At 52.7% G+C, this 12,390-nt stretch overlaps 1 protein-coding gene across 1 annotated transcript in view; it reads right to left on the bottom strand.

Annotated features, from left to right (window-relative positions):
* The window catches only part of CLCN6 (chloride voltage-gated channel 6), a 32,690-nt gene that overhangs the window by 7,944 nt on the left and 12,356 nt on the right, over positions 1-12,390 (bottom strand). Inside the window, 15 exon segments of the mRNA XM_045475640.1 lie at positions 68-222; positions 1,096-1,282; positions 2,439-2,545; positions 2,664-2,823; positions 2,921-3,074; positions 3,362-3,488; positions 6,146-6,272; positions 6,813-6,979; positions 7,293-7,406; positions 7,991-8,049; positions 8,052-8,122; positions 8,938-8,996; positions 10,373-10,440; positions 11,206-11,332; positions 11,909-12,015. Coding sequence (XP_045331596.1) covers positions 68-222; positions 1,096-1,282; positions 2,439-2,545; positions 2,664-2,823; positions 2,921-3,074; positions 3,362-3,488; positions 6,146-6,272; positions 6,813-6,979; positions 7,293-7,406; positions 7,991-8,049; positions 8,052-8,122; positions 8,938-8,996; positions 10,373-10,440; positions 11,206-11,332; positions 11,909-12,015 — 1,789 coding nt within the window.

Here is a 12,390-nt window from a genome sequence, read left to right as displayed (position 1 = left end):
CCCAAATCCCCAGGAAGCTGGGGAGCTAACAGCAGAGCGCCGGCTCTCCCGGAGCCCGCGCGCTCACCTCCGCTCCAGCATCTGCTGCAAAAGGTCCTCCTTCTCGGCCGGCTCCTCGGGGACGTGCTCGTCACACACGTTCCGCAGCTCGCTCGATGGGTACGACTTCATGGACTGGCTCCGCCTGCGCTGTTCGCCGGCCCGGGTGACGATGCTGGACTTCTGTGCGTGGGCAGGAGGGGAGGGGACAGGTTTCTAGCGGGGCGGCCAGCGACTGCCGGGCACGGGCACACAAACGTGGCATCTTCGTAGCTTGGGGATTTGGGGGACGGTGGGGTCAAAAGCATAAGCCGACAGAGGAACTGCAAGAAATCTTCACGGTGGCTCAGGGGGCTTGGGATTGAAAGGAACCTCTCTGAGCCTCGGGGTTGGGATCTTGCGGTTTTCTGCCGGCCCACCTTCCCCACCCCTTCGGTTTGGGAGCAGCCCCTCTTCAACTCTCCAAGGGAGAGCCCCTCTCCTACATCACGTCGTGGGGGGACCGTCGACGTATGTGGGCCTGGCCCCCAGAGCCAAGGGGTGGGCACAAGGCCTCCGTGAGGCAGCGGGACTCTCCCACTGCCTGGATTTCAAATCAGGAGCAGCGGCTGGCGTCCCCTCCAGGGCGTCTGCCAGCCGCCCGCACACCCGGCGTGCTGCTCCCCACTCTCCAGCTCTCCTGTCAGTCCTGCAGCCTCCGGCTTGTTTCTTTTTCTGTCTTTAAGTAGGCCCAAGTCCATCTCTGTCATTGACAACTCTAGAGAGCCCCCTGCTACCACTTATACGCCATAAATCACGTCAATTAAAACAAAAGATCCGCCTACACGGATCGCTGGAATGAGAACGGACACATGTCCCAATGGCCTAACGAAGTCCACACTTGCTATCGTGTCTACACTCACTCGCTCGCCGCACGTAATGAAGAGGCTGATTGGCTGATTCTCCCCGCCAAGAGCCAACCAGGGCACCCCATCTACGGGCTGGCAGGCACGAGATGAGGGTGTGTGTCAAGAAACTGCCTGGTTGTCGCCCACCGCTCCCCTCGGGCTGCTGTACCTTGAATTTGATGTTGTTACTGATGAGCTGGTTGCCCTTCATGAACTCCTTCTCGTTTCCCCGGTTCTCCGTGACCACCGGGAAGGCGTGGTGGACTGTGGTGCGCAGGATGCTAACCAGAGACTGGATGCGGGTGTGCGGGTAGACGTAGGTCAGGTTGGGCTCCATGATGTCACTGGCTCTCAGTCTAGAGGAGGGAGGAAAGCCGTCCAGCCTCAGCAGAGAGCCCACAGCACTCGGGAGCGAGTCCCGGTGCTCCTGCACTCCTGGACCGTGGGGGTCCCTCTTCTGAACCATCTCTGGCAGCTCCTCTTGGGGCGCCTGGGTGGCTCGGTCGGTTAAGCGTCCGACTTCGGCTCAGGTCATGATCTCATGGGCTGTGAGTTCGAGCCCTGCGTCGGGCTCTGTGCTGACAGCTCAGAGCCTGCAGCCTGTTTCAGATTCTGTGTCTCCCTCTCTCTCTGGCAGCTCCTCTGGATTTCTATCCTTTGCAAATGCCCTTCCCCGTGCCTGGAACGCCCTTCCCTGCTCTGCCAAACTGGTGGGCCTTTCCTCACCCCTCAGCTCCACACAAAATGTCCCCTCCCCACAGACCCCATCCACTTGTCCGGGTGATCGGCCATTCCCTCCTCAGCCCTCCATGGCACGCTGCTTGTGTTACCACTGAACTGCTAATCGTACTATTGGAATTAAAAGAAAAAAAAGCGCGGGGTGTCCTTTTACACCGGGGTGGCAACTGCAGGTTACAGATCAAATCTGGCCTCTCCCGCTCACTTACGTATCATCTGTGCCTGCGTCTGCACTGCAGTGGCCGAGCAGAATACGTTAACAGAGACCACGTGGCCCGCAAGGCTGAAAACGCTATCTGCCCCTTTGCAGAAAGTCTGCTGATCCCTCTGTGGGACTCTCAGGGCTGGGTGGGATACCCAGACACAGGCGGCCCAAACCATTTGTGGGCTGATGGAGAATTTGGTGATTATGCCCAGAACAAGCACTGCTGATAGCATGACACTCATTAGGCACGTGGGAAGCAGGCTGGTTCGCACTCAACAGGGCTCGGCAGACCCTTAAACGTCGTCATGACACAGGCCTCATCGAGAGACCCCCCTTCACGTTTAACCGGAATGCCACAGGAGCCAAAGACCACCAGGAAGCAGCCTGCCCACCTCTGCCCCCACCAGGCCCCTCTGTCCTCCACCTCCGGGTCCCCGCCACACCTACATGCTTCCTGCAGTCCAACCGCAGAACCTTAATTACCACCTCCCACCCTGATACAAACATCCCTCGGGCCCCAGAGTTTATAAATTCTGAAACAAGCACACGAAGACAAGGCGTGGCCTCACTTGTCCATTTCCACCTCTGTCTCCCACTCCAAAAGTGGTACGCCTCGCAAGCCCACGTGGATGTCATAAATGCCCTTGTTGAAAAAGTCTCCCGTCCATTTGGCCACCTGAAACAGGAAACAAAGACTTGAAAAGAAGCTGCTGTGGGGGGGGGGGGGCGGGGGGGGCGGGCTGTGGGGAATCTTGGCCGCGCACCTGAGAGAGGCCGGGAAGGGGAGCACTCACCATCAGAGTGATCATAATGGGGAGCCCATAAGTGATCTCGTTGGTAGACTCAATCAGGATGACCGTCAGACTGATGGTCATGCGCACGACCCCACCCAGGAAGGCTGCGGCACCAATCAGGGCGAAGGTCCCCGAATAGATATGGCCCAAGCCGATGTAGCTGGGGACGAAGGAAACCGAGACCCTGGCTGAGGATCTCAAGGTTTCCACACCCGCGAGCATGTACACACGGGCGTGCTCACGCACACACACGGTACCTTTTGAGGACATTGGCAACTAAACGCCCAAAAGCGGCTCCACACAGCAGGGAAGGCACAAACAGGCCACTAGGAACAGAAGTGCCATAGGTCCAACACGCGAGCAGGAAATAGAGGGCGAAGAACAAGGCCAGGGTGACAGGGCTGAAAGTGCCTGCAAGGCAAGGGCCACCCTGAGTCCCACCACCGGATGCCACCAAGGCCTACCGGGCTGCCCTGGATCCTTCCAGATCCTTCCGTACCCCACTGGTCCACCTCCGACACTGGAGGCAGAAACTCTGGCCTGGTCTGGGTTGGTATTACAAAGGAAAAGTTCTATTGCTCAGATCTGAGGGCAAGCGTGGCTGTGTCCGTGGGCCAACAGAAGGGACAGAGAAATGGTAATTTGTTCCCTGCAGAAAAGACCGATCGCCCGAGAACGGCAGGCTCACGGATTCTCACCATCCTGGTGGAAAAGCTGAAGGATGGCAGACTCCTGGGGATTGAAGAAGAGTGTGGCCATGTCATTGTAGGTCTCGTTGGGACAAAAAAAGGTCTTGATACTTGAATTGACATCTTCTGATGTGACCTGAGACACAGGAATCAAAAAGTAGGCACAAGGTCACTAAAGGGTCAGTACACCGGACCAGGGCGCTCAGAGTCTTCAAGTGGGATGTCTCTGCTCAGGTTGAGAAAGTCTGGCTCGCAAGTTTTACCCAGAAATTAAACCTGTGGCAAAAACAGATCTCTAGCCATGAGCAGCCAACCGTAATACTGTATCCCTTATGTTCTGAGGACGCAAGAATCGGGAGGAAGGCTCCTGAATTACTACAATGAAATTCGCCATGGATCTGCCTCTGCTTCCTCTCCTGGTGCTAATTTAGTAGGTGGCACTGCCAGAAGCCTGACCCCAGAGCCCCGTGGGCTGTGGGAAGAGGAGGTGGGTGACAGATGAGTTGCTGGGAGGTGACAGGTGATGGTGGAGGACAGGCCAGGTTCCTGCCTGACCCAATGCCCGACTTCGGGTCCAAATGGAAAAAGCCTCCCCCCTGCATTTTCTGCAGGAGAAAAGCCAGTTCCACACGAGGCCTGGAGGAGATGCTCTGCTCCTGGCTGTCTCTCCCTCCCAGGCCCGTCTGGCTGAACAAAACCCCAACAGGGAAAAGAGGTGATTTCTCCACGATTCAGACCTCTCGTTCTCTCCGCCATTTTGTGTGGGAAGAGGACATCCTGGTAGCGGCCTGACTCATTGGAGGACAAGGGCATTTGGGGTAGGACAGTCCCTGTGTTTTAGCTTCTGGTGCACAACGGTACAGGTCGGGTACTTAACACTGTGTGTACGGATACACTGTTACTACAAAGTTCATCACGAGGAATGGATCTCGCCTGGATTCAGTTCTATTGAGGACATTCTAGAGATGCCCTCCTGTGAGGTGATGGGTTTGCAAAGTCCTGCCAGGTGAGCCTGCCTGGGCGATACAGCTGGATGAGGGCTGCCGCAGGAAGCAGGTCAGTGCCCCCTACTGGAGGAACCTGGCAGGGAGGAGCTGCCAAGGGAGAAATGTGTGTGCGACCGCAGAATGACCAACAGGTGTAGTGTTTCCCAGACTATGTCTAGAGGAACCCCAGTCCCGAGGGCTCCCAGGAAAGAGTCCTGCGGTCGAGTGCACCGAGATGCAGCACAGCACTTGTTGGAGATCAGGGAGCCTGCTGAAGGCAGAGCACAGGCTCCATATGCAGAAGGACCGGCCTCTAACCCAGCCCCTCGCCAGCCCGGTGGGAGAGGCATTTCATTCTGTGAAAGCTTCAGCTGCCTCATCTATGCAATGGGAATAATGCCGACCTCATGTTATATGCTACTGAGAGATCACGGTCAAGACCTCGCTTTGTCTGTCTTCCCACCTGTAAAATGGGGTGCCAACATGGCAGTGGTAAGGATTCGATGGAGTCCTGCACGTGAAGTGCTTAGTGGAATCCCTGGCACCCAATAAACGTTCCAAACGTCTGTCACACTTCCTGGAATCTTAAAGGCCCTAGGAAGTCCCGTATTAGAGCAACCTGTTTAATTCTGGTTACCCTGACAGACTGCAGAATTCTTTTCTGTTTGTTCCCGAATCACATGTGTCAACATTCCACAAAACACATTTGGAAAATGCTGGGCTGGTGATGAGATCGCCTCAGGACTGACTAGCGATAGTGGCTGGCAAACTTTTTCTATAATGAGCCACATAATAAATCTTTTAGGCTTTGCGGGCCATAGACAGCCTCTGTTGCACATTCTTCTTTTCCTTAACGGCCTTTAAAAATGCAAACACTGTTCTTGGCTCGGGGGCTACACAAAAACAAGCAGTTGCCAAAGGCCAGCTCTGGCCCGTGGGCCATAGTTTGCTGACACCTGATCTAACACGTGCTGTTCATGGATGCTCCTGGGGACACCAAAAGGACAGTCATCCAAGACAACGTCCCTACCGAGGCCTTGAGGGAGCTTAGCGGCTACTCAGGGGCAACAAGAGGACAGGGGACTTAGTGAACACTCCTGAGCCCCTAACCTAGAGGCCAGAACCTTGCATCTGGCTGACCAGATGCGGCTCTCTAAACCCAACAGCTGGACCAAAAACTTGCGGGACAAAGCTCTAATGCTTCCCTCAATGACCCTGCTCTTTCAGGGAAAGGTTCTAGAAAATACTAAATACTCCTAAAAAGAGAGAGAAAGAGAGACGGAAAAAGAACATATGCCAGTAAATGACCTAAACCCAGTAAGAACCAGAAGATGCCAGGAGAGCCAGATCACTGATCACCCCAAAACAGACATTCCTTTCTCCCCATCTTAGGGGTGATTCTCACAATCACGGTGAGGCTGGTGGGCACCTTTCAGGGGTGAAGAGTTAGAAGAGGAAACTGGAGCTTGATGAAGAAGGGATGATCAGCTTCCTGAGCTGGTCTCCAGTTAATATGGATCAACAGAAAGCGGGGCCGGGGGGCTGGAGAGAGAGAAGACTTCCCCTCTAGGATGTCCATGACTCTTCACCAAAGTGAAAAGGACAGAGCGTGCACATTCTTGCTTCAGTAGAAAGGCTACTACAGATTCCTCTATCTCTTAGCAATCTGACACAGGCGCAGAGCAATGAACCCAACGTATCTACTAGCCCTAAGCAGAGGCAGGTCATACATTTCTGGATTCTTCTTCTTTTTTTTTTTTTTTTTTTTGTGGGTAGAGGACAAAGGTAGCAGGTGCACAGGGGTTACCTGGAGCTGGAATGAGTCATTACCGATTTGACTCGAAGAAGACATCTGTCGGCATTCTCCTAACACCATCGAGGCCATGAACACCACCACAGTGGTTACCAAGGACACCAAGAGGCTCTCTAAGACTCTAGGAAGCAAAGCACAGCTGTTATTACAAGATAAAAAGACACCCCAGTCCTGGGAACTAAAAAGTCACAACCCTGTCTACCCCCAACCTTCACTTCCCCAAAGAACACGCCCGGCAGCCTCTAGTCAGTCAGCATCTGTGCAGAATTTGTCAGCGACTCACTGCATCCCAGCAAGGCGTATGTAAACAGTGGGTAGCCAGTAACACGGGCTGCTACATCCACATCATCTGTCTCAGAGGAACAAAATGGCCCTCCATTTTAGGTCCCAGGGTGAGAGCCTTCTGACTCTGTCACGTGTCCTCGCGGCGGGGACTCAACCAGCAACTCTGATGTAAGTTAATCTCAGACTCAGCCTTTTGGCCTGTCTGACAAATAGAGGAGATCTACGACCCCGTCTGTGTTTTCCGTCTGAGACATGAAATCAAAGCTGGCACGGGAAGGAGGGTCAGTTCACACGCTCGCCCTCCTAGGGAGAGGTGGCCCGGTCCACAGGAAGCTCAGGGAGCCACGGCAGGCTGGGGAGGCGACTGCACAGGTACCTGACGAGCTTAGGTTTCGGGTGCACGTTTCGCATACGGTACTTTGCAAGCCTCTTGTTCAGACAGTTGAATGTGGCTCCCAGGAGGCCCCCAATGACCCCCATCACGACGAAGAAACCCAAATCCATAGCTGTCCAGAGATGACATTTTTTATCAGAGTCAGAGCACTGAGAGAAGGGGCAAGGGAGGGAGAGAGAAAAACCATAGTGCCCGTGAGAACAGGGAGGGATAGAAGCAGAGAAGAAAGAAGTAAGAGGCGAGGCTGCTTTCTTTCTACAAGAGCCAATGCGGTGCTGGAAGCCCACCCACGCCAAGCACTGAGCACACACACGAGACTAACGGGGCAGAGATGCCCCACCGGAAGCCATACCTGCCCTTCTGACCACTTCTCTCTGGTACTTAAGAGCGATTTTCATAGGTCAAGTAAGAACAAAAACAAAAACAAAAACCAACAACTATGGAAGAAAAGATAAAACCTACCTTAAACTCGCCAAAGTTCAGCAATCCAGGGAGCTGGAAGGAACCCCAACTCCCAAACTGAATCCCAGAACGAAAGAAGTTGAGGGTGAAGGTGGCGGACATGGAACAAAAGAGCTAGGAGAAAAGGGGACGCATGAGAACATTCAGTAGTGACAAGTCCGACTTTCTGCTGGACGCGGCCTCAGGAAACCTACTGCCCTGCATAGAAACCCGCCGTGGGCACACCTCAAGCGTGAGAAAGTGTGAAATCAGGCCGTAAGAAGTATGCATTCAACAGCCTATTGGGAGAGTCCGTTTATTTAGCGCCTATTATGGACTGGATATTGTGCCCTAAAAGGAACAGCAAATACGAGAGGAGGAACACAGTAGTCTGAGGTAGGACGCTAGTAGGGTTCAAGTCCAAGCTCTGCCACTGCCTGCCTCTGACCTCAGCCCGTCTCCCATTGTTACGCCAGACGGCTCATCAACAGAGGACAAGGGCAGTGTGATTTGAGGATGGGGGCATTAATAGGAAAAGTACAGAAAAGTCCAAAGTTTGGAGGTTATGGGGCTAGAGCAAAGGACTTTCTGATACAGTCACCCGTCCTGGTCTCAACCAAATGACAGGTAAACACACTAAGTAAGAGATGTCTAGTTTAATTCGGGGGCGGGAGCGGTTTTAGGTTTAGGAAAAGGTTTTCACTCAAAGTCCTCCTTACCACTTTCCACGTGAGCCCCTGGTTCCAGAAGGATGAGCCCTCCTCCAGACTGAACAGGGTCCCCCGATGGGAGCCCCGAAAGCTGCAGCAACTCCAGCAGCTGCCCCCGCTGATACAAAGTCCCGCTTGTCTCTGGGGGAGAGAAGACAGACAGGTGGTTTACCCAAAAAAAAAGAGTCCTCAGGCCGCAGAAGGCAGTTTTTACTTCCTGGTCCACCAACGTCTTGTGACGCGCAGTCAGGGCTCATGACGGGCAGGTGTCTGGTGAGGCCGACTGAGCAGCAAATACGGTTTACCTAAGAGCCAAACACACTCCTAAGTCGGAGGGGCTCCCTGACGTCAGTCTGCTCTGAACACAGACTGAGTGCAGACTTTTGTCGGTCACTGCTGAGCCACGTTCTCACCAGATCCTTCTTCCAGCAAGTCTCAGCATCAGTGAAAAATGTCAAAGCGCTGTTTACATGCAGAGGAGCGGTAATAGCGACCGGCGGGACTCCTGATACGAGAAGATGGACAGCTCTGAACCTGGGCCCCTGATTGCAAGGGCCCAGCAAGGCGTGCAGGTCAGTAACACACACAAATCCCATGGGGCGAAAAAGTACCAGGAAGAGCACCTTGCAACCCACAGAGGCAGCTGACCAAGTACGACATTTTGGAACATAAAACACGTTCTCGACAATACGCCTATGGACTTTCTTGGTCATGTATTCGATACTGGGCTGTCTTCTTCATTGCCTGAGATGGTTCTAGGCCTTAGGTCATGATAAAATAGAAGCCATGATGCCAGCATGGCCCTAGTGCGTATTCTCAGAAACATTCAAAGCCCCGCCCCCTTCTCTGATGGTTGGGTTCCGAACGCAGCCTGCCTGGCCAGGCAGACCACAAGCCAGCTTCAGTGACTGTAGGGGTCTGAGCAGCAGGAAATGAAGTGGGTTGGGTTTTCATACCTGTCACTTCGGAAATAGGGAAAGTTAAACTGGATCTTCCGTAAGGAGATGCTCTGAAACTAGAGGAAGGGAAAACAAAGTCAGAGGGGGGCCCACAGGGACCGAGGCCCTGGGAAGTCCCTTTGCTTGAGCACACCCAGCCAGATGTGTTACAAGAAGAAGTCCAGAAGAACAACATGGCGGGGGGAGGCATCATTTTTGGAAAGAACTTCTTTTCCTGCCCCCATATTTCTAGGATCTTTGGAAATCGCATTTAGTGCACAGTCAACAAGTCAGGAAGGAAGAGAAGAGGAGGGGTGCCTGGGTGGCTCAGTTAAGCGTCCGACTATTGATTTCAATTTCGGCTCAGGGTTATGGGATTGAGCCCTACGATGTGCTTCGCGCTGACAGCACGGGATTCTCTCTCTGCCCCTCTCCCACTCACGTGCGCACACACATATGCATGCACGTGTTCTCATGTTCTCTCTCTCAAGATAAATAAATCTTAAAAAAAAAAAAGAAACAAAGCAAAGCAAAAGGGGAAACTGCTGAGCAAAAGGAGGATCTGAAAGCTGCAGCAGAAGACGAAGTAGGCTCTGCTCAGGGGAGGTCAGTAAGAAAGGGGCCGGGAGAGCCATCCTCCAATGTGTCCAGCAAATTCTCAGGCTGCTGCCGCCCAGCCCTCGCCTGGCCTCTTCCCCCCGTCTCCGCTCACTCCTGGGAGGCCAGGATGAGCACTTGATGTGAAGAAGATGACGCAGTAGCAAGAGAGACACCAGAAGATGGGCTTGGACAACCCACAGCCACAGCGACTCTTCCCTCAGAGCACGAGGGCTGTCTATAAGGAAACACAGACTTCTCCAACCGGCAGCTGGGGAATCCAGAAAAACCGTGAGAAGCGGGAGCTGTGGCGTCCCGAGCCGGCTGCTCAGTTTCCTCAAATGCGAATGGGGATGACTGAGGCCAACCAAACCCTTGAGGTGGCTTTAAAGAAGAAAGAAGTCGGTATATGGAGAGTCTGGCCCAGAGGGCACTCAGCAGACAGCGGCTGCTACCTTTCCTGTGCTACCCCAAAGGGGGTCGGCACAGACCTGGGCCTGAGACCGCCTCGGTCAGTGCCTCCAGCCTCTTCAGGTTTGGCAGCATGTAGATGACCCATCAAGCCCCGGGACGTGCAGGTGCTTGGCGATGGCTATGGGAGCACCAGGTGACTTTCATTCGAACAGAATGTCCCATGGCTGCTCCGGGCACTCAGCAGGGCCTTGTTAAAACCTCGAAGTACCAGTTACCCACTCTCCTGGATGACAGGACAGTTTCCACCTCAACCCAAACTGACATCTGATTCCAAAGCCACGTTAGGTGCTCCCGACAAATTGGTTATCAACTCAACCACAGACGTGCCCCTGCCCAGGGGCCTGTTGTGAGGGATGTATCGTCCCAGCCCATCAACTCTTACCTGAGGCAGGCCAGCTCCCACCACTGCTCCACTGTGGATCATGGGGCCTTCCTTCCCCACAAAGAGCCCTGGGAACAGGTGGAAAAGAGGAGACCATCAGTCAGCACAGACACCCCACTTGGTCAGGAGACCTTTGCTATGTAGACTTTTCTCTCGACAGCCGTACAACAGAGATGATTATATGACTTTGTAAGAGAGTCAAATTCCCATCAAATAAGAGAAAATACTCTTTAAATTGAGGTGTCAGAAAACTATAGTCTGTGGACCAAGATAGGTTCAATGTCTGTTTCTACAGCCTGGGAGCTAAAAATGGTTTTTACATTCTTTTTTTTTTTTCCTTAAAGATTTTATTTTTAAGCAATCTCTACAGCCAACGTGGGGCTTGAACTCACAACCCCGAGGTCAAGAGTTATGCACTCCACCGACTGAGCCAGCCAGGTGCCCTGGTCTTTACATCCTTACATGGATCTATTTCAAATGGTTATAGAGGTTTAAGTACCTACATAACATCTCCCCTTTTGCCTCTTGGCCCATAAAGCCTAAAATATTTACTGTCTGGTTGTTTACACAAAAAGCTTGCTGACTTTGCTAAAAGCCAACTCCATGGACCAACTAGATGGTCACACTACTCCAAAACTAAATGTGTTTGTCACTTATCTCTGGTAACTTCCTAACGTGTCTACATTTAAAACAACGACTTACCAAGAAACAGTGCAGGGGTCTGAGGGCAGGCCCTTCAAATCCAGATCGACTTAATTTACGTACATGATGCTTCTTGTTATCTTCACCCCCTGAATACTTGGAAGGATAAAAGTCAGAAAGAGCTTCCTTACCTCCAGCCACACTGAACAGCACTCCAAAGACTTTGCAGAGCAGGGTTCGGAGACGGACAATTCCGGGCACCTTCACACCGTTCAGGTAGCATTTGATTTCGGGTATTCCAGAACCTGCTGCCACTGGCTGATGGGGGAGAGTAGGACACCCATAAACTCAAAATCCATTGGTCCTATGGCTTACTGGCAACAGCCTCACTACCAAGGTGTGGGGGGTGGGGGTGGGGCTGCCCTTCATTCGCATCAGCATCACCCCGTGGGCCCCACCCTGAGTTTCTGACTCAGCAGGTCTGAGGGGAAACCGAAACAGCTGCATTCCTAACAGGTTCCGGTGAGTCAGCATCACCTGGGAAACTTGCACCTGCCAATGCAGACATTCCCCTTCCAGAGACTCCGATCTCATTCATTTGAGCCGGGTATCTGCCATTTTTAAAGTTAGTTTAAAGTCATTTTTTAAAGTCCCCCAGGTGACTCTAATGTGCTGCCACGGTTGAGAACCACCCTCCTAATCTGGACTTTTCCTCTGTAATCTCACCAGAGGCTGAAACCTTTACTTTCAGAAACAACTCTTAAGTGTAGGAGGGGCCACTTTCTGCCGGAACTTACATTTCTAAGTCTGATTCAGCTTCCCGGCATTTCCAGCAGTGGATACGAAAGAATCCGAAACTTCATTAGCAAAAAGGCAACACCCACACCACCTCACCTCAATCAGGACGAGAAGGCTTGCCAGGAAGACAAAGGTCAAGTTGAAACCCAAGAGCTCGAGGAGGGACAGGGCAAGGCACCCTTTCTGGCTGCATTCCTCCACCGCTACAGAACCAGGGTTAAGGAAAACATGCTCCGCCAGTCAAGGGCGTTCCCACCATCACCTGAAATGGTGCGGTGTCCCTTCCTCTAAGACATAGTGGCTGTTTCCTGTGCATCTTCCTGTTCTCCATACATAAACTTAAAAAAAAGGAAACTGCCTGAGATGTCTTCTACATTAGGGGCCATTTTTAAATTATGAAATAGTGATGGGGAGAACAAAGGCAAAAGGAATGTAGAAAAACTCAAATAACCTTACAACTTGCAGCCCATCGACAAATACTTGAGGTGGTACAGTGATTGCCCTCCAGGAGCTCAAATGTCTGACCCTTAATGCTCCTGGCAAAGGGCAACTTTAGTTTGACATTTGCTCGACCTCCG

The sequence above is a fragment of the Leopardus geoffroyi genome, chromosome C1 (genome assembly GCF_018350155.1).
Source record: "Leopardus geoffroyi isolate Oge1 chromosome C1, O.geoffroyi_Oge1_pat1.0, whole genome shotgun sequence".
Lineage (NCBI taxonomy): Eukaryota > Metazoa > Chordata > Mammalia > Carnivora > Felidae > Leopardus > Leopardus geoffroyi.
This window is presented reverse-complemented; position numbering and strand designations above follow the sequence as displayed.